Source organism: Elaeis guineensis, chromosome 3 (genome assembly GCF_000442705.2).
Source record: "Elaeis guineensis isolate ETL-2024a chromosome 3, EG11, whole genome shotgun sequence".
Taxonomy (NCBI): Eukaryota; Viridiplantae; Streptophyta; class Magnoliopsida; order Arecales; family Arecaceae; genus Elaeis; species Elaeis guineensis.
The window spans coordinates 96,931,872-96,954,853 of record NC_025995.2 but is presented as its reverse complement, the minus strand read 5'-3'; the positions used below and the strand labels follow the sequence as shown (position 1 = coordinate 96,954,853).

Sequence of the window (22,982 nt, the reverse complement as noted above, 5' to 3'; positions counted from 1 at the left end):
TCGTTGGAGGACTTTCGACCTTCCACTTGAAGCTGAGCAAGTCAGCGATTGATCTCTTGAAATTTATGTTCGTAATCATCAAGTCGCTGTTGGAAAACTCTGAGGGTGGAATCTCCCGATGAGTTAAAGGGGGAAGCAGACGGTGTTCGCAGTCATTTTTCCTTCCTTGCTCGATCCAACTGAGAAGGAGAGGGACGCTATGAATGGTAGGTGGCGTGTCGAGAGTGTCGCGAGTGCCGCTGCTTGTTCCGATGAGAGAGCCGAGATGGTCGCTCTGGTGAAGGAGATTGTGGTCGCCGTGGATGACGGCGGTTGTGTCTGGATGGCACCGATTGTGCCACCGGTTGCTCCGCCAGTGGCTATGGTAGCTGAGTCTGCTGTTGCTGGAGGCTTCTGACTGCTTTTGTAAGAACAGTCATCTACTGCACGAGTGCAGCGATCTGGACGTCCGTGGTGACCACAGGACGTAAGGAACTAGGCTCTGATATTGGAGGAGGGGGAGGAATCTCTTCCCGACGGGACGAGTGTCTCGCTAATCCGATTGCAGTCAAATGTTGGGCTCTAGTTTTCACCATGGTGAATAGTCTCTCTTCTCTCCCTACCTGGCGCGCTAATCTGTTGCAGCCAACTCTTCGTCGCCTGTCGTCAGGAATGAACACCTGCAAGACAACGTCCGCACTGATCAGATTTGTGTCTGCTGGAGATCCTTCGATACTTAAGTTAGAGAGGAAAGTTGGTGAACAGTAGATGTCAATGTTCAGAGTAGCAGAGTTCTGGCCAGAAGTGGCTTACCAGCCTCATTTTTCTTACCCCCTTTTATAGATAAGATTCTTGTAACTGTCGGATGTGGTCTCGTATTTTATGGCGCTAAATCATCGGGTCATAATCGCGTAGTGGGTCATTGATTTTTCAATTATAGCATCGTGATGTGCGGTCGGTAACCGTTCGTAACTGTTAAGGCATATTGAGCAGATTAACCGACTGTATGTCGGTAGTAGGTACGGTTGTCAGTTGGTGATTCTGCCGTATCGTTGGTTATTGATCATAAGTCAGTGATATTTGTTTAATCGGTTGATGAAGAATCGGAGTCGCCAGTTTGATCGGTCGGCTATTGCTGAGTCGGAAACGATCAATCGGAGTCATATATTCGGTCGATCGGCTATTATCGAGTCGGAGTCGTGGAGACTAAAGTCGGAGTCGATGGATTTATCTCAATAATTTATATAATAAAATAAAAAAAAAGAAAAAGAAAGTAGGAAAGGCATTAACGAGATAGCTTATTGCTTATCATCGTCATCAGAAAAAAAAAAAAAAAAAAAGACAGGAGATAGCTTACGGCTCAAAATGTTAGGTAGATTTTGCCAAAGTGCTTCAATAGCATGAGTTCCACCGTAGAAAAACGAAGCAGTCCAGCCAATAATCAGTGCCCCAAACGGTGACGGCAAAACCAACTTGTACTACGACAACTTTTTTGAATGTGCCGGCATAATTGGAAGACCTGGCAATTACTACAGGTCGGCCTCATATAATCTTAGTCTCGCCTAGAATGACAAAACACCACGTTATCTGGGGAATTTTTAGCATAACTAGGCAGTAAAATGTAAATCTTTGTGTTTGGGAGAACTATGAGCAAAGAATGCCAAAAAAACTGCCAACAAGAGTAATTTTTTGGGGATAAATTACAGTGACGTTTCCTCAAATTTTTGTAATTTGTATTTATCCCAAAAATTTTAATTTTTTTAATTTAAACCTCCAAATTTAAGTTTTTGTTATAATACGATCCAGCAGTGCAATAGAGATCTGACGCCTTTAAGGGCAACTATCAAATTACTAATCTATTTTAAAATTTAAAAATTTCAAAAAAAATTACTGAGACATCCCTTCAACAATAGTCAATAATTCAGAATTTTCATTTACATTCCAATTTTTTTTTAAAATTGTACTTAGCCCTCCCTGCCAAGTGCTCTATCTGCAGCTGCTATATCTGCAGCTGCCTATGAACGGGCCTCAGAGATTTGCTATGGTCCATGAGATCTCCATTGGAGCCCTCAACCAACAGCAGAAGAGAGGGTTACAACCAAAAAAATTGAAGATGTATCATTTACTGATAAACAACGTTTGAAGTAGCAGCCACCCCCGCATTTGATTCCATCCTGCCAAGCTAAGAAATAGAGAGTTCAATCTACAGCCTCCTGGTTAACACGATCAGGACTAATATCTCCCAAAGTGGCCAAAGGTTTCAAATTGTTCCAGAATTCAAAATGTCCCAGCAATGTTCTTTCTGATTTCAGGTGCTCCCAGAACTTGAAGGAGGCTAGAATTTTCTGAAGGATAGTAAATAGAGAGCACCTCTATTAGCGAGTTGATCTCAAGCTTGACGACGAGAGAGACACTTTCCTTTTTCTCCAAGTTGACCAGAAATTTTTGAAAGTTCGAAGGCAGCTTGTACAATGCCAAACCCACCTTTACGGTCAACTCCATATAAAACATTAGCGATTGCCACCCTCAAAAAAAGAATAGAAAGGAAAAATACATTCATAAACGCTACCATAATCATCAACAAGGGAGACAAATTTTTTCAACTAATTCATATATATTGTTCCCATCAAACAAATCATACAAACCTAAATAAACTTGCTTTCCACAGTCCTTGCACGTAAATAACAACCCAAATGGTGGAATCCGATCCCAAAAACCCCATCATTATTCAGCTTTCGTGATAGAGCGAGGGAGGAGAAAGCTACGCATATGTGGGATTCCCACCGCCCAGACCTCCGTAGAACGTGATCCCCCAGTATTGGGAGCTTCTCAACCAGGGCCCTCGCCAACTCTTCTTCACGGGTTGTGGTGCCTTGATGGCCTTCCCCAACGCTTCGGCTTCGGCGACTGGCAGAATCGAACTCCAAACCAGTGAGCACGGGGTGACGGTGCCATCGCGACCCCGCCGGCCCGCCCCCTCCCCACCCATCTTCTCCGGGCCACTGAAGGGGAAGAACTTGCGGGTGACGATAGCGGATGGGCTATAACTGTCCCACTGGTCGGAGATGGAGAAACCCAAAGAGCTTCCCATCATATCCAACGTCGGGTCTCCCCTTTGTCGGAGGCCTCGATCACGATGGCAGGAGAGTGGCAGAGGATGTTGTTAGTGCCGCCTCCTTCGTCTCCTCTCCGCCGTCCGCGGCAGTGCAGGCCGCCTCCTACCCCTTACCCCCACCGCCGCCCCCCAAGAATGTGCTCTTCCTCTCTCTCTCTTACTCAGACTGAAATCGGATTTTCTAAAGATCCTATTTGGATCACATAATCGTCACGTGATCCATTCCGTTCAGCCAAAACATATCATAATATTATAATCTAATCATCAAAAACATATTTGATATTTTTTATTTTAAATTATATCCTACATGATGGAAACAGAGGTTGAAATCATATTATAATAAAAATTTAAATTTTTTGAATCTAACTAAAAAATTAAAATTTTTAAAAAATAAATATAAATTAAAAAAATTTGAAAAAAATATTATTATAATTTATCTATCTATTTATTTGTGTTTGCTTTGTGCTGCATCGCTGCGTTGTTTGTGGTGCTAAAAATTTTAAAAAAATATTTATTAAAAATAAAAATCATTATATCATATATTTTATTAATAAAATTTATTATAAAAAAATTAAAATAATTTATATAATATTAAAAATAAAAAATTAATCAAATTCAGAAGCATATTGGATATTATTCTAAAGCATAATTCTATCTCTTATACAGAAATGTTCGAAAAAATTACTATGTGAGTACAATCATGATAGTGATTGATAAATTTTTTTTTAATATTTAAAAAATAATTATAAAAAAATTTAAAAAAATAAAAAAAAAATGAAAAAAATTAGATGAGATATATAAAATCAGATCTCAAAATGATCATTTTATAATCATATAATATAATTATTTGTGACCATTTATTATCATTGAAATTTTTATTGATTTATTAAAATTTTTAACAAAAAATTCAACAATCAGAATGATTAATAAAAAAATTAATAATGATAAAATTAAATTAATTATATATAATTATCGGTAATTAAAAATTTAATGATAAAAAATTAAATTATGATAAAAATATTTAAAAATAAAATAAAAAAATAAAAAAAATTTAAAATTATTTTTTGAATTCACCTAAACACTTATTATGACACATGGATCCAATCTCGGCATCCATGTCCCACTCACTGCCTTGAAGTGGAGCAAAAACTGTCACAAGATGTCCCATCTCAGACAAGTGACAGCGAGGGTTGCACTAAGTCTCTCATGATGCACGGGGTCGGAGACAACCCAAACTCCAGTTGTCGGGGAGAAAAAAAAAATATCCTGCAACGGAAAATAAGCGGATGGACGTTCGCATTGGATTGGAGATGATCGTGACCCGCTGCCATTGCCCGGTCTAGTGGGTGTGGGTCATACAAAAAGGCTTATAATAGAGCACCGTTTTTCTACGGTAGGGAACCACACCGTAGATTACCGTATGGTTCTTGACAACCCTCATTAGGGGACGAATGACCATTAATAAAAAAAGATAATTTCTAAGTACATACCATACCATATATAATATATATTATTTAATTATCATCTATTTTTTGATGACAGGCATTGAAAACTATACAATACAACCAAAAATTCTGACTATTTGTAATTAAATCTCCTCTACATAATCAATTAAACCTACTTTATAACCTTAATATGCACTTCAGGCTATGTACTAATAGGTAATTTTGAGAAAGTCTAGGGTTGCACGTTGGATTTGTAGGTGGCCACCTACCGTTGCTGACCTTGATGGCTTTGATGCATTTAGACCCTTTCCAACCTAATCTTAAAATAGTTTTCTAATCTTATCTTTCTTGTTTTAGTTAATGGAACTAAATAATTACTTCCATTTAACTAAATAACAAACTTGCATAGCCTATGGAGGACCATTTGGAAATGAAGAAAATTTCGATCGTTTATGAGGACAGTGAGAGACCGACTACACGTAGCTCTTTACTGGAAGATATGGAAGAAGAAAAATGCAAGAGTTTTTACTAAAAGAAGCTCCTCCCATCCTTCGTGTATTCTACTCTACAAATGACTTTACATATATTGCACAATTAGAAGCATCTATGTCCAGCCAAGAGAATAGGCAGTCATAGGGCATCATGGAATAGATTGACTATTCTTGTTCATCATTTTTTTAGTTGAATCTTTTGTATTTTCTTATTCTTCTTTCTCACTTGTACATAATTCCTTTCACTGATAAATATGGGGAAGCTCCTTCTTTGCCCGTTCCCTTTCAACCAAAAAAAAAATATTGTGATATTCACTAATCTTAATCTCAGCTAACATTAATTTTCTTTAATTCCTTCAGAAGTTCCTCCACTTCTCAAACCAGCAGAAACCTTTCCATTAAATAAATTTAGTTTTTAGGTTTCTATAAACTTGTAATCACCTAATGCATGCTTTGGAGGCCAATTATTGGATTACAATACCATGAAAAATTTTGAGGTAATTAAAGTGAATGGTAGATGAACAGCCATCCATCATTTAAGTTTGTATCATGTGGATAAAATTTTTATAATCGGACTGATCATAAAAAGAATTATGGCTGGACATGTTTTGGGAACGTCCATCAAAAAATGGATGGCCGCACACAACGTACTAAAAAAAGATGAATGGATAAATCTTAGGAGTATTTGAACAGTTTAGATAAACATCACGTAACCGTTTTTTTTTATGGATATCCTAATATATAGACGTACCAGACGATGGTGGTCCGATCATAATTTCTTTCATGATCGACTTGATTATAAAAATTTTTTCCTATCATGTGTGCATATCTAGTGATTAGACACAAACATAGGTAGACCTTTCTCTCAAATGCTCGCACACAATTAGTTCACTAAATTAATGTAGTCTATAATTTTAGGTAGTCTTCCTCCTGATAGAAATTGGCAAGGAAATGACAATGAGTCATGTGTTTGATTGTTTGCATATGTTTTTGCAAGCATATGCATGAATGTTAAAAGAGTATATATTATTCTTCTATTAAAAAATGATAATTGGAAATGTTCTCGCTCTTTTCTTCTAAAGTATATTCTACCGTTGATAAAACACAACCAACTGTTACCTTAGATGAGAAAGAAACCAGATTTTTAGTTAAGACTGGACTCCTTTAAGCGGAAGCAAATGCATGATTATATGAGCATCTATTTTAAAAAAAAAAAATCACAAATTTGGATCTCTTAGAGCTCAAAAACCTACTATAGTAGGATATTGACATGATCAATTATAGCCATTCATACATTTCCTCACATGCATCACACATATCATATATATTTGAGTATAGAGGAAGCAATTGCTTGATGGTCTAAGCTATTCAATTAATTTGGTCCACATAAATAGAACAAATTTTGACTGAAATAGAACTTGGATGACCTGACGTGTATCATATTTGGTTGAATTTTCCTGAAAGACGATAAAACTAATAGCCCCTCCATGCTACATATTGAAGGAAAAAGAAAAACATATTAATGATCGTGTGTGTGTGACTTACGTGCACTATGAAGTGAAAATTGAGCTCTTGCTACGCTTCTTTTGCAATATCTAATTATCCTTGAATTTACAATTGTCTTCATGGTATTAGTAGTGCACGAATAACATTACATAGGATATTCAAAATTTTTATATTATGGGTGGGCTTCTGATAGAAACTTAGTTTCCATTTCATAACAAATCTTAAAAGCACTCTTCGTGACACAAACTGGGAACAAAATTTTCAACTTTCCTCTTGTTTATAAATTTTCAAATTTGAGAAATCACTATGAGAACTTTACAAGCTAGCCTGCTAAATTAATAATGAGCAAGGAGTAAGATACATGACTTAAGGTCTAAAGAGGAGCAAGCTAGCAATGATAGTAACATAATTTTACATGTTCTTAATAATGCATGTTCCACAGAAAAGGCTACCATTCATAAGAACAATCATTCAAGTGCTAAGCAAATGGTCCTTCCAGCTTAGTACTGCTTAATTAAATATCATTTCTTCTTATCCACCTAATTTCCAGTGCTTTAATCCCTATCAACTTCATATAATTGAAAACTTCTGCAAGTTTTCATATGTATATTCAAATACAGCATCTATTCATTCTCTATTTAGTCTTCAAACTTATGTCTCTTATGCTTAAAATGCCCAACAATTACTACACACAGATTGGCCGCACACCCTTAACGTATATTTTCCATCTAAGTAGGAAGCAAATGAAATGATAATATTGGAGTTGAAGGAAATCAAATGGTTGGGAGAGGCAATTGTTTGCACCCATATTTTCACGATGATAAAGTCCAATCAAAATTAGAGTTCTTGAGGAAAAAAAAATGAAATTTCTGCTACTATTTATTAAAAAAAAAAAAGAAAAAAACCTTATGGTTAAGAAAACCAACATGCTATTACCCACTTCTTTTTCTTCCCCTCTCCACCTTCTACATAACAATTCTCACCTGGAGTATCACAGAAACAGGAAGCCCAAAATGGAGCACGCCGTACAACCGTGGCTAGCAGGACTCAGGTCAGGTTGTTGCCACCCTCCTCCCCTTGGCAGTTTACGTGGCCGCCGGATGTTGATCAGTTGATGCCTACGACACGTAGTCTGCATCAAAGCTATCATCGATTTTCCAGAACATTCTCTCAAATATCCAAATTTCCATCAAGAAGGTTTCCCAAAGTTTCCCATGAAACGCGTATCCCCGGCTCTCCCCACTCGGATGCCCACCCGGATGCCCCTTTTTATTGTTTTTTGTCCGAAAGGGAACGGGGTTTGACCGGTCCGACGTGGCGTGCGGCGTCCTTGACCGCAGGTTTGGCCCCGGTTAGGTTCGCTTCCACCGTAGCTCCCGTTGCGAGGTAGCTTTGACCACGCCAGGGCAGCGGGCAGCCCCCCTCGGGCAGCTATTCATGCTCTCAGTGACCACCTCACCCACCTCACCTCAAAATCAAAAAAATAAAAAGAAATAAATAAATAAAAAAGCCACCAGAAAGATATCCAGCGATTTTTCTCAGGGAGAAAGAGAGAGAAGAAAGGAAGGTGAAAAAGAAATCCGTATTAGAGGAAAAAAAGGGAGAAGGAGGGGGGCGAGGACAGCGGCAAAAGTCGCTCGAATCCTCCGCTGATCGCCTTCTAATCGCCGTACCGCTGCCCTCCGCCGCAGTGGGGCTCGGATTCCGATTCGGATGGTGGTCTTTTCGGGAGGAATGGTCAGGGTTTCGTGGTTTTCCTGAGGTTTTTCTGTGGTGTTAAGGCTCGTGGGGTTCGCCTTCCTGCGGAAATTCGTATGGATCTGGGGAGACTGGTGGAGTAGCAGCGAGATTTGGCTGGGAGAATGGCGGTCCTGGAGCGGGAGGTCATGGTGCCATGTTTTCTATGGTTGATTCTGGTCTTCCACCCCCTGGCTAGGGTTCTTGCTAACTCGGAAGGTATGCTGAGCTCTATCTCGGATCGATTCCGTCTCTTGTCGCCTCTTCTTGGTTTTTTGAAATAAATGCTGGGGCAGCTGAAGATCTGAGAGCTTCGTTTGATTCTGAGGTTCTATTTTAGTTGTTTGGTTTGGTTGCGTTGTTTTTGGTGATAAAGATGAAGTGATCTGAGACCGGGGACTAGATAAAACTGTTGTTTCTTAGTTCATTGCAAGTTCTCTCTTTGGTGTGATCTCTCTTTGGTATTCCTTTTCCTTTATAACTGGTAAGCTAGGTTGTAGGATAGCGAGATGTTTAGTGCTTCAATTAGTGCTTATAGTGGTTTATACCATGTGTTATGTTTTGAACTAGTGGATTTAGTTTGAATAGGTAAAGCGACTGCTATTATATTATGAATTTTCTAATAGTTAACAATGGTAGTAATCATGTCAGTCTCCCTAGAAATCACTTTGTATATATTAGTCACCCAATCCGATTTTGGCAGCATTCTTGACTCCATTGTACTGATGACCTCTATTTGTTACCTTGAATGAGATGCAAGCTCAACACTGATATACTTCTGTTGGTACAGAGCTCATACCATTAAACTCTTAGCTTGAAGCACAATCTATTTTTGGTACAAGATGGACCTTCCTTTTCTATCGGATGATGTCATAGTTCATTTAGTTATGCTGGGGAAATGGGAACCCAGGACTTTGTCTACCATAATCTGACTCCAGTGTCTGATTGCTGTACTGTGGCTAGCATGATCAGAGGCATCAGCATGTAGGATATTAGGTCCAAGGGTTAGTTTGTTTCTGTGGAAGGGTGGGATTGTTTGCACCACATCTCCACTTTTACCTAAACCAGTGATAACTTTTCATACTCAGACGTATGTTCTTTCTTTTATTACCCTAGTTGAGATCCACTGACCATCTTCCTCTTTTCCTTTTTTGGTCAACTGGCAACAAGTAGTTTGAAGAGACCATGCCATAATTAGTACACACTTATTGTTGTAAGATTGAGTGGTATGTTTAAAACCAATAGAATCACGTGGGTATCTAGAGATAATAATATGGCTGTTAGCAGAGCTATATGTGACGTTAAATTTATAGTAATAGTACTATGGTAGTAAAGTTTGATATGATTATGGGGCACGAGAGAAAAGTTGTTTGACATGAAAATAATGATATAGATGCAACATTTGATTAGATCAGCATCATCTAAATTATCAATAAAACATGATGGGAAGCTGCAGGATGAGGCCCACGGGGCTTAGCCTTTGAAGATCTTATGATGCAGTTTCTGAAGTAGATAGCATATTTGTGGACCTCCAATAACATGTAACTTGAGCTCTAAAGTAGTAGACTGAATATTAATCGAAAATGGTAAGAACAGGACCAGAGAGAATGGAGAAACGAGTAGAAGAGAAAAATTTAGAGTGAACAAGGAAGAAAAAGACTGAACTATAAGTTATAAGCACAAGGTGGAGCCTTTTCCTGACTATTCTGGGTCTATTTTATGAGTCCTATGAAGAAGATGGATTGTTCCATATTTTGACACTACTCTTAGGTTGCGTTTGATAGCTGGCAATCTATCCAGATTGTTGGCAATTTAATGTGGTAATCTGGGTTACTGCGTTTGGTATGCTTTTTTGGATGGTAATCCAAATTGTCTTGGTAATTCAGATTGCCTTGGCGAGGGATGGCTATCCAGATTACCACTTCTTTGGTAATGTTGCAATAAAAATTTTGGATAAAATTATTCCTAAAAAAAATCACACAAAATTTATTGTCCAGCCCCTCCCCCCTTGCCTCTACCCCCCTCCGCGTGTGCCTTTGGCCCACGGCTCCATCTCTCTTTGCTTGCCCACGGCTCTTCCGCCCTTGTCCCCCACCATCCCGTCGTAGCTTCTCCACACCCGTCTCCACCACGCCCACGGCTCCACATGCGCCCGCCTCCTTCCCACCATCCCAATGCCCATGGTTCCCCACACCCCTTAGCCCACCACTTTTCTGTACCACCACCCGCCTACATCACTTCCGTTACTTCTTACTATGGAAAGAAAAGCACCAGTGCAAAATTATTTGAGATATTTTGAAAATTTGATTTCACATTACTAGTAATCTGATTGTCATACCAAATATGTCAATCAATTTTTTTAGTAATTTTACTGCAATATTCTTTATGTGTACCAAACACAGTAATCAACATTGCTAGCAATTTAATGGTGATAATCTATCCTGAAAGCAATCCACATTATCTTTCCAGATTGCCTGACGATGCACCAAACGCAACCTTAGGAATAGTTATTTGTCTGACTCTTGCATAAGGAAAAGAAATTTGCTTTCCAATAAGCAGTCCGTGCTTCAACTAGCTTATTATCCATCCTGCTATAGCTTTAGGAAGCAACAAAATTTGATACCTTAGTTGCAGTATAATCTTGCATCAATCTCTTCCACGATTTGGACTTATCATTGAGCCTAAGTTTGACTAAAGGTCACTTTGCAACCCAGGTTTAGTAATTACAGATTCGCATAAATTTTAATAGCACAACCGAACTGATTAAAGTAGTTCTTCCCACAGCTAAAGCGTCATGATGCCCCAGCCATCTATTCGAATCATGTGATGTTTTTGTTGATGATCCACTTTAGATAATTATGTGGTCATCTTAGTGCTTCTATGTACGTCATAACTATCAGAAAACACGACTTCGATGAGAGGAAATTGTTGGGAACTACTACAAAGATTTTTGAGAAAAGATTGTGGTAAGGTTTTAGAGAATGATATGCATTCAACCTTGAGACCAGATAATGGGTCTAGAGCAAGAACTAAAATTTGAGCATGTTGGTCCTCAACTAGCTGTACTGTACGGTCATTGTGGCACGATATTGTACCAGCCAGTAACCAATAAAGGGGCTATGGTACTTCTCAATTTTAGTGAACCAAGCTTGGATTACCCCATATTGCACTGTATCCAGGCATACAATGTTGTATTGTGCCATATTGGTCCTGTACTGCTTGATACTTTCTTTTGCTACGTTGTACAGAGACGTACTGACCCTGTATCTTCCTTCATTGCATATTGTAACATATCAGTTTGTGCCCTATACAGGTTCACACATCAATATTAAAATCCTTGGTGTGGAGATAACAAAACATGACATCTTTTTAGGTCTTGTGGAATGGTTATTGAAAATGCAGTAACATATACATGTGCAGCACTGCTCTGCCCATGTATGCAACTGTACTATAGCTTGATATCAAGGAAAATTGTGAGATACTTGATTGTAATGCGAGAAGGTAGTGAGCTTAAGGAGAAGGTTTGGTCAATGCAAGGAGCTGCCAGTGGCAAACTCATCAGCATTACTGCTATGCCGTCACTATTAAATACATTCCTCTAGGCTTTACACACCATTTTAATTGATAGCTGTGGGCCATTCTTGTTAAAATAAATATCCTGAATATGTTTTAGTTTTCATTTCAGATATGTTGCCATCAATTTCTTTATGCATAACCCATGATGTCATTATCCGTTTCAGTTATCTTCTGTAACTTAGTATCCCAAATAAGTTTGCACTTTTCTGAGAAAAGAAAATATATTCAAGTTTTGTGCCATTTACCTTTCTTGGAACAATTTTTTATATAATTTTTCTACAGTATGTTACATTTTTTCATCAATTCATCATGGTGACACATTCCTATGCCAACAGGTGATGCATTGCACAGTTTGAGGACCAACCTAATTGATCCAAGTAATGTGCTGCAGAGCTGGGATCCAACTCTGGTCAATCCATGCACATGGTTCCATGTTACTTGTAATAATGACAATAGTGTCATTAGAGTGTACGTGGATGTATCTCTCTGCATATAATAAATACTGTTGACAGAAGATCATCATTGCTCAGTGTGTTTATATGAAAATAACCATGTTTTTTTTCCCCAGTGATCTTGGAAATGCACAGTTATCTGGTACATTGGTCCCTCAACTTGGTCTTCTGAAAAACTTGCAATATTTGTAAGTATTGGTGAATAGATTATGGATCATCTTAATTTCTTGGTTGTAGATTATCATTTGAAGAAAGAGGTTTGCAAACTTGATATGCTATCAATTTTCTTAAATATAATTTTTTAATAATTTATTTACAATAATCTGCAAAGAAATGCTTGAATCCAACCTTTCCTTTCTGACCTTTTCTTATGGTGAGTAATCATTGAAAAATACTGAATGAGAACAATGATGGATCCAAGAGATGGGTTATAAATTAAGTTCTTGCATGTCACAACATTCAAATTTCTATTTCTGACCTCATCCATTGCCAGCTGAATTGCCACTTCAAAATGGACATTTCTGAACCAGTAATGCATTAGCTAGGTATATTTGTTGTAGTATTGTAGCTAATTTCTAGGTCCTACACAAGCAAAATGTATTATGCAACCTTTTTTGGCTGTCAATAGTGTAAACAAATGTCAAATGGATACGTTATCTCACAAATGTAGAGCTCTAGCGTACCTAAATGAACTCCATGATTTAAGGAAGTCTGCTAGTAACAACTTTGCTGGGAAAGATCTATGGTTTTATTACCCTAAATTACCACAGTCGTTCCTTGAGCATTAATGTATTACCTAGAATGTAAATCATAATAACACATGTATAAATAAATACATCATAACCTTAATTATCACATGTTATCCCACTAAGAGGGGTTGGCATTTATGAAAGATGTCAAAGGTGCATATCAAGGTGCCAAGACCTTTAGAAACCTAGGCACAACACACGAAGGGAGGTGTATGAATTCATCCTTCCCTTACAAGAAAGAAGGGATTTTTTTGAGTCCCTTTTTTCTCCCAGCAATAAGAAGAACGGGGATGATGAATCTTCTATTTTATCCAGCAAGAAGAAAAAGAAAAATAGGCATTGTAAGTTCTCTTTTTCACCCAAAAACAACTAAGATGAAGAAGAAGAATAGGGAGCGGTCATTCATGTTTCACCCATCTATAGGAAGTCTTTTCCTTTTGTTTCCCTTTTGCTCTCTTAATGCCCAAGCATTGCTTGATCGACAGCTTAGGATTTTAGGTTATAGTAGGATCGGCACCCTCTCCTGAGGTGCATCTGGGCTTCATGTAAATGTGAACATGTTAGGCGCCATTTGAATGCCTTATTGGAGGGGCATTGCCTGGTGGGAGGTAATGTGTTGAGGCTGCCTCGTTGAACCTTGTGCCTGAAGCACTCTTTAGGAGACTCTTCCCATGGGAATTCTCATTTGGCAATCATTTCTATCAACAGCTACCTTTGTTGTTGCTGCAAGTATTTCCAAATCCTTTTGCACTTTCATCCATTTGCTTTGGTCTCTTCCTGCTCCTCCCACATCCCTCAATAAAGAGTCGAGCATCTTTCCTTGCTGAAGCCTCTTAAACATTGTTGTGAGATCTTTTAATCCACGACATGGGTTGTGCAATCAGTCTAGATTGGATCCCTGGATCAGGATCAGTATGGATCATGAGATCCAGGTTTAGATCTCCAGATGTAGGAAATGTTTTTACAAATTAAAGCTATTGCATGTCCATCTTTTAAGAGCAATTAATTTCTTTGATTTTTATAATGACTCTATTTTGGTCCCAAAATATCAGACAGCAATTTGATTTTTATAATGACTCTATTTTGACCCAAACTCTATTTTGTTGTTTAGGAGCTATGACTTAGAATTATCTCTTCTTCAATTCCGCAAAATTTGATTCCTACACTTTCTTACCTCAAAGGAGAATGTAGATTAATAAGCCTGTGTCTGTGTACACATTTTTGGGTCAAATAACACAAACTGAGATATTCTATTGACATAGATGGAGAAATAAAATTATATTGATTCACTGACCATAGTGTTTGGTTCTTATACATGATATTTATGAGCTTATAGTTGTTGAAAATTGAATTTTTGATGTCCTTGTATGATGGCATCTTGTTGTTCATTCAGATTGCAATTTAATTATTCTTCTTACCTTTACGATGTTTCAACCTATTCTTTATGCTTAAAAGAAAGTGGAAAGAATCTTACTATTTGAAATCTGATTCACAATCCTATTCCATTCAACCCTCTCTATGATTTACGTTATGATCCTGATATTAAGAACACTACTCCTAAGATTTTTGTTTATGTACCCACACCATGTCAGTCAGTGATAGGATTCCATATTATGATACGATGTGAGATGCCAAGAGCCCCTTGCTGGAATTAAGGAGTTGAAGATTCACACACGAAAGGAAGAAGACAGGAATATGTGGATCCCACCATAACATAAAAAGAGATTGCTCCAACATTCATATTAAAGTCACAGTGTCTGTCTTCAACCATTCTCTTGGTAGTTTTTATATATCTCCAAAAAATTAAACCCCAAGTGGCAAGACTTGTAGTTAACTATATTTTCACAATGGAAATATCCCAAAACTGTTTTTTTTTTTTTGGGCGGGGGGGGGGGGTGGGATTGGGCACTCAGAAAGATCTTTTTATTATATTGAGATTCCTATGTAGAGGTTGCTGCTGCATCTAAAACACATTTGTCTGTGGCTCATTTTGATGGACTCTTGATTTCATCTTACGTTAGATGCCTTCTGAATATATTTCGTTCTAAATTTCTTCCAGTTTTGTTCCTCTAGTGTAAATATGGTCAGAGAACTGCTTCACTTGGCCAATGTTCTTACATGCAAATCTTTGGAGTTACACTCAAACTATACTTGCTATTTTCCTGTCTTATTGGTGCATATATAGAACTATATCCTTTGCAAAAGTTAACCATGGTCTCTCCAGAAAATTTTGTGCAACACTCGTGGGAAAAAAGTATTGCCAAAACCATGGTCTTTGCAGAAGAATTTCTGTACTTTTCATGGGAACAGCCTCATCTTTCACTTGCTCTGTTTCTTCCTTCATGGAGATAGAATCAGTTTTTGGTGCGTCACAGTAATCTACATATAATAGTTTAACCAAGGTAGTTGAAGTGAAGCTATATCTTCAGGTTAAATATTGCTCCGCTTTAGCTGGAACAATGTTTTCGTTGTTTATATGCTATAATGGTTCTGCAAATTTGATCTTGCAGGTTAACCTCATTCTACAGATATTGATTTGCTTCCAAAATCTGTGTCTCGTTGAGGAAGGTTATAACACCTAGGGCCCAGGTGAATTATCTGCTGAATACACCATTTATGGTAGTGGGTGGCAATAGGTTAGTGGGGGATTTAGTGCAGGAGAGAGAATTCTCTAAGGAAACTTTGGTCCATAGGGTCCCTAAAAAATTTGGATACTGAAAACCACCTCTTAAAAGGAACTCAGTGTCTTCATTATTGGGGATTATACGATCTGCAAGGTCTCCAACTCTGTTAATTTTCTCACTCATGGCTGGTGCTCTCTTGAAAATTGGGTTCTCGTGTTGGGAGTTTTTTTTTTTGGAGTGGGGGCGGGGGTGGGGGTGGTGTGGTTGGGGTTATCCCTGGATAGCTGATCTGGGCATCCAAAAGGGCCCTGTTCTTGCTTTCTAAATCATGTTTTAGGCTTTTTAGTCAGATTTCATTTCTATTCCCCAACAAAACTCCAGGTGTCTCAAGAACCATTGAAAAAGAAAGTCAAACATCTTTAACTTCAAAAGATGTAAATTTAGGCATAATAGGATTTATCACCTCTCAATTTGATTTGGGATTTGGCTGTTGTTTCTCCTCTAAATATTTATTTTCTGGATTATTAACCATGGAGGGCAAAAGCTGAAACAGATTAGATCGACCTACCTAAATCTTTAAGCTTTATCTGGATGAATGAGTTTAAACTTGTTAAATGGCTTCATTTCAGTAGTAGGAGATGGTATCAAATGAACTGACTCTTTGGAAAGATGCCTCAGCTGGTATTGTAATATTCTTTTGAGACCCACCAATAATGCTTTGAGCTTCGTCTTAGCAAATCTGTCATCTTGAAAAATCCATTGCCAATTATTATCATTTGCTATGAAATCTTTATCAAACTGAAACTTGAAATCTAGCATATTAGTATCTTTATTTATTGATGCAACTTTTTCCTTTGTATTTATTGCTCTGTGTAGAAGAAATACCATCCTAAACTTATACCAAGTTGATTCATGCTTTCTAATTAAGATGTATGCCGCTTCGTAAGCATTGATAATTATAGCGAAACTTCCTAATACTTTTGATTCTGATTCTGTGATATTACTTTTCATAACAGGGAACTTTACAGTAACAATATAAGTGGCACGATTCCCAGTGACCTTGGAAATCTGACAAATTTGGTGAGCTTGGATCTGTACTTAAACAGTTTCACTGGTGGAATTCCTGACACACTGGGAAAGCTAACAAAACTGCGTTTCCTGTATGAACACTCCTTTATATATCTCGATTCAATTCTCTTTGTGCTTAATGCTGGCTTTAAGTGTTTAGCTTATGACGTGCTGATTGAGTGGCAATAATATCTTGCTGCCAACAATTTCATTTGGCTTATATTTTGATATTTAAGTATTGTTGTCAAAGCATGACCCGTTTCCTACTTCCGCTGCATGTAGACTTTCTTTGTAGTTTTGATAATTGGGAGATATGGTCTGTCAAGCCAATTGACAACGATCTTAATAGCACCATTTGCTGTTTTTTGAGGCCCTACATTCTATATTATTCTTTTTTGAAGCAAATAAGTTCAATATAAATTGACATTGAAGTTTGATGGTGGAATTGCTAAGTATTACTCTGGAAATTCATCCTAAGTTTTCTTTGTCATTCCAATATTATATACCACATAGTATGCAGTTGTTTTTTCTTGGTCTGCATTAGTTGCTGCATTTTCATAACTAAGGTTCATGGAGTGTTTTTATGTGCTTGATTGCACATTGATGTTGAAAACATTGACCATTTCCTTTATTTGGCAGTAAATTGCTTGACCGAACCGGGCAAAGTGATCTCTAGAAAGTTAAATTCTTTCATCAGTCGACCTGTGTATTCTTGCCACTTTGAAACTTTAAAAATGATATGCAGTAGTCAGGTCTCAACTTGTATGGGGAACAGGAACATCAATATGCTTTAAAAAAATACAGCCCTCGCCCTTTGGGTGCAAAGTAGCTGCTCATGTTGCATTTTTTTATGCCCCCAATGTTAAACCAACTTGTTCATGGAACTAACCATAGCATGGTATTCCGTATCGGCCCGAACTGGCTGGTACTTCTCGTATTGCATCGTACCAATGGAGAACCGGTTCGGTTCAGGCCGGTTTTTTGAAAAATATCTTAAGCCGGACCAAACCGGTCGGTTCGGTACGCGAACCGGTCGGTTCGGTACGCGAACCGCCCGATACCGAGCGGTTTAGTCCGGTAAGGTATGGTATGGCACCGGTTCATTCCGATACAGCTTGATTTTGGTTTTTTAATTTTTTTTTTGGGCAGTTGGATGGGATTTTTTTTTGTTGATACGGATCGGTATGGTACCGTACCGACCAGCAACCTGTATGGGGTCCAGTATCGGTATTTAAAACCTTGAACCACAGTGTTCAAAATGCACCAGATCCGCAAGTGGACCATAGATGGACCAACAGAATGACTAGATACAGAACAGGAAAAGAGCAATCAAATATGCAATGATCCCAAACTTTTTTTCTGGTGTGCAACATGCCACTGATAGTTGTAGAAATTGAAGAATGTTTAGTGGCAGGAGTAACAATTTAAAACATGAGCAATATGTTGGAGCCATCTCATGCCTTGCATGCTGAACTTATCGATGCAAATCTTGATTCTTTATTTGGTATTGTCAGAAGGATTCTAAATGGAATCATGAATGCTCATGGGTACATGTGTGCATGTGTGCGCACGTGCATGCATGTTTGTTTCTGCACATCCTTGTGTGTGCATGGATGGTGCGTGCATACGTGCATCTGTTGAGAATTCTTCTCTGTGATAGTTGTTGTATGTAAGACTACATTTGTCAATACTGATATAATGGATATAAAGAAGAAACATAATAAATTTTGAAAAATATGTTAGGTTTCTTAATCTGCCAACCGGCCTAGGTTTCTCAGCAGGTCTGCATTATATGGGAGCAAGCGAGAATTGATAAGAGAACTTTTGCATCTAGAACTAGGTCTATGATCTCCTTAAATTTTGACTTGACTTTGATCTATAAACTGAATCCTTATATATGTGATAAGGCTTGATGTTTATTATTATTGAAATTTACCGAAGATAAGAAGCTATCAGACAGGCAGTTTCCTTTCAGTTAGTTGTTTTTTATTTTTAGAATATATATTTGTTCATAATTTAACTTTTTCTGATGTCTTGAAATTTCTGTCGAAGGATAGCCGGCTTAACAACAATAGCTTATCGGGTTCAATTCCTCAATCTTTAACCAATATCACTGCACTCCAAGTTCTGTAAGTCCCTGCTCCATATGCGGTGGTCTAGCCTGTCTTATTTGATCTTTCCTAACCACTCTCTCTGCATTGAATGACTATATAATGTTCATAAACATGCAGGGATTTGTCAAACAACAACTTATCGGGAGAAGTTCCATCAACTGGATCCTTTTCACTATTCACTCCCATCAGGTTTTTGGCTGATAAGTTTTATAAACAATTGGGTGTTTATTGCTCTGTTTGAGGGTACTAGTGCTGACTTTCCACACTCAAATCTGCAGTTTTGCTAACAATCCTCAATTATGTGGTCCGGGAACAACAAAGGCTTGTCCTGGTGCTCCTCCATTATCTCCACCACCTCCATTTATTTCTCCAGCACCACCCTCGTCTCAAGGTGATTAGCTCTCACAAGTTCTGCTTAGTGGAACTTAATAACCAGTTGTGCTTGTGACTTTGTCACTATGGTTAGGCAAGGTTTATTTTAGGGTTTTTTTTTTAAAATTTTATTTTAAGTGATAAAATTGCTGATAGAAATCTTCTACTTCCATTTCTAAGATCAGTTCTCTGCTTTGACCTTAAAAAGGTCTTTGTACTCTTTTCTCTTTATAAATATTTGCTTTTTGAAATTGCCAGAAGAAAATTTATCATGTATGGCACACTGTTAGCAAGGACTGGGATGTAGAAGCACTGTCCTCCTGGTCCTTTACCTATGCTTACTGATTTGAAAGGTTGGATGTGGATGTTCGGATTTGGGTGCAGTAATAACAATTTAGAAATTTTATTTTCCCCAGAGATTTAACTGCTACTGGGCTACACATTTTTCTAGCTGGTAACCTTTGGTGAGATACAAGTTAGGAACACCCTTTTGAGTTGCATAAGCGTGCAATGCTTGTCATGATATGGGATTGGTTATATAGCGAAAAACCTGTTACCTGAAGCTTATTCCTGTTTTATGTCATTATACAGGAAGCAGTGCCTCTAGCACTGGAGCAATTGCTGGTGGAGTTGCTGCAGGTGCTGCTCTGCTATTTGCTGCGCCTGCCATCGGATTTGCATGGTGGCGCCGTCGTAAGCCGCAAGAACATTTCTTTGATGTGCCTGGTCAGTATTTAATCATTAACCTGTATTAGTTTAGTTGGTTTATAAGGATGTGATGTGCAATGTTCCATGGTTTTTGGCGCAGCTGAAGAGGATCCGGAAGTTCATTTGGGCCAGCTTAAAAGGTTTTCTTTGCGAGAACTACAAGTTGCTACGGATAATTTTAGCACCAAGAACATTTTGGGAAGAGGTGGTTTTGGAAAGGTCTATAAAGGACGTCTTGCAGATGGTTCATTAGTGGCAGTAAAGAGGCTAAAAGAAGAGCGCACACCAGGGGGTGAGCTTCAATTTCAGACAGAAGTTGAGATGATTAGCATGGCTGTGCATCGAAATTTGCTTCGACTTCGTGGGTTTTGCATGACACCTACCGAACGTTTGCTTGTATATCCCTATATGGCTAATGGAAGTGTTGCATCATGCTTAAGAGGTACTCATCATTCTTTTATTATCTGATACAACAGAATGCATTTTCCTGATATCAGTATAGCTAATATTATTTTAATAAAATTATGTGATTGCGGCTATTTCACTTATGTTTTGAAAATAGTCTGAGACAGTATTGTTGTGCTTATGTTAAAAGTTCTCTATTCAAAAAAAGAAAAAAAAAAAAAACAAAGAAAAGATTTGATTGTTAAGAATGCTGTAAACTGTAAAGAGCCTCCTACTTCTTGTAGAGCGGCCACCATCTGAACCTCCGCTTGATTGGACAACTCGGCGAAGGATTGCATTGGGATCTGCAAGGGGGCTGTCATATTTGCATGATCATTGTGATCCAAAAATTATTCATCGTGATGTCAAAGCTGCAAATATTTTATTGGATGAAGAGTTTGAGGCAGTTGTTGGAGACTTTGGGTTGGCCAAGCTCATGGACTACAAGGATACCCATGTAACAACTGCTGTTCGTGGAACAATTGGACACATTGCTCCAGAGTATCTATCTACTGGAAAGTCCTCAGAGAAGACTGATGTTTTTGGATACGGAATCATGCTTTTGGAACTTATTACAGGCCAGAGGGCATTCGATCTTGCCAGGCTTGCAAATGATGATGATGTCATGTTGCTGGACTGGGTAAGCATAAATCTCTGTTTTGTTTGATATTTTTATGCATCTAATTTACATTGGAATTTTAAGGGAAAGGCCATCATGTTTTTTTCTGGCAAGTCTTTCAGAAGACAAGATTCAGGATCTTAGATGTTTTTCTTTTTTTCTACTTTTAAATTCTATCATTCAGGGCCCAGATATGAACTTTGTCCTATATGTGTTCCTAGCTTTTTGGCCAATATATGATCTTTGGCAAATTAAGATTGTCATTAGGGTCGAAGACCAAGGTTGAAATGATAATACTAAGCCACGGTTTGGAACCTTTAATAAGAAATATGCATGATATTACTTGAACATCCATCTAATGGCCTTCGTCATGTTCAAGCAAGTGTATATTATTGGTACTTATTCTAAGGGTAATATTCCTGCTCATCTGTTGCCAATGAAGCTCTAGAAACTGAATCCATAAACTAAAACTCTGGAATTTAATGGTAATTTTATGCATAAATTGTGAAGTAGAGGGATGAGATAGACCTGTCACTTAGTTGGTGTCTTCCTATAAAAATCTCTCATATTACCATGGTAGGGCTTCAAAACAGACACAACTTGGTGGAAAGATGTCCCTTACCTGATATTTGTGCTGCTCTCAGGTAAAAGGACTGCTGAAAGAGAAAAAGCTGGACATGTTGGTCGACCCGGATCTCCAGAATGACTATGTGGAGGCTGAGGTGGAGTCGCTCATCCAAGTTGCTCTGCTATGTACCCAGGGCTCCCCAATGGAGCGGCCCAAGATGTCAGATGTGGTGAGGATGCTCGAAGGTGATGGCCTTGCTGAGAGATGGGAGGAATGGCAGAAGGTTGAAGTTGTACGCTTAGATGTAGAGATGGCTCCACCCAACGGCAACAATGAATGGATCATAGACTCTACTGACAACCTTCATGCAGTCGAATTATCTGGCCCCAGATGACCTCATAACGATTATGAGGAGGAAATTATTCATGACCTCTTCTATGTATCCACTTACTGCCTTCTGTAAGCCCATCCTTTATCTATGTAAAATTACATTTGTGCATATGAATCTGTGGGGCCATTGTATTATCTCCGGTAATTTGTTGATGTGTAATTTTTTTTTTTTTTTTCTTTCAATGACGACATACGGCAACTACCTTCTTGAGGAGGCTAATTTCCTCTCTGCAAGGACTAAGGAGGTATCATATTTTGATGATGTTTTGTAGTAGCATAATCTTTTCTTGGCCATATAAAAGTTTATATAAAAGTTAGTTTAGTAGTTTATGATTAGGACAAACGGTAAGCATCGCCCCCCCCCCCTCTCCCTTCATTGTTCCTAGTTTTACTTTAAGTGGGGAAGAACCTTGTTGGGGCTGTCAATTTTTTGTGACTTTTTTTCCAAGATTTGTTTAGAACATGCCGTGGTTGTAAATTATACAGGTCCAATCCGTATAAGAGATATGTCCTCACGAACCCTAGAAACTTGGGTTACAGATTTCTTGTGGACTAAATATAAAGGTGTGTTTAAATGCTACCATTTTAAGTCAGCGGAAAACTACTGGTTATAGAAATTGTACAGGTTTTTTACGTCCAAGTTATTTGTGAAATTAATACAGGTCGATGGCAATTCCTTTTTACGGCCAAAACTTGATCTTTCTGACAAGCAATTTGTCTGACAAAAACAGGTACGTCCGATAGAGGATCCAAAGCGGTGATCGTTCGAGTTTTGAACCAATAAGGCAAGGAGGTAAAGTGATGGAGTAACAGAGAAGTTTGATATGGGCAATCCACATTAATGACGGAGGGAGATGATTTAAATGATTAGATATTTCCCATTAGATTTTTCTAATTTTAGATTTCTTTTGCATGTAAACCTTTTCTGAAAAAGGTAGGAGTGTGGCTGTCAAATTAAATGGCGCGGACTTCTGAAGACAACTGGATGCGACGATATTTGTTTGCGTGTCTGGTTTAGTGTGAAA

At 38.1% G+C, this 22,982-nt stretch overlaps 1 protein-coding gene across 1 annotated transcript; it reads left to right on the top strand.

Annotated features, from left to right (window-relative positions):
* Window positions 1-8,091: 8,091 nt before the first annotated feature.
* Window positions 8,092-22,219, top strand: LOC105041665 (LRR receptor kinase BAK1). The gene is made up of 11 exons (XM_010918641.3): window positions 8,092-8,492; window positions 12,185-12,317; window positions 12,418-12,489; window positions 16,691-16,834; window positions 18,800-18,871; window positions 18,974-19,045; window positions 19,135-19,247; window positions 19,820-19,954; window positions 20,037-20,378; window positions 20,626-21,020; window positions 21,644-22,219. The coding sequence occupies exons 1-11, from the start codon at window positions 8,399-8,401 to the stop codon at window positions 21,959-21,961; spliced, it is 1,890 nt and encodes a 629-aa protein (XP_010916943.1). The 5' UTR covers window positions 8,092-8,398; the 3' UTR covers window positions 21,962-22,219.
* The last annotated feature ends 763 nt before the right edge of the window (window positions 22,220-22,982 follow it).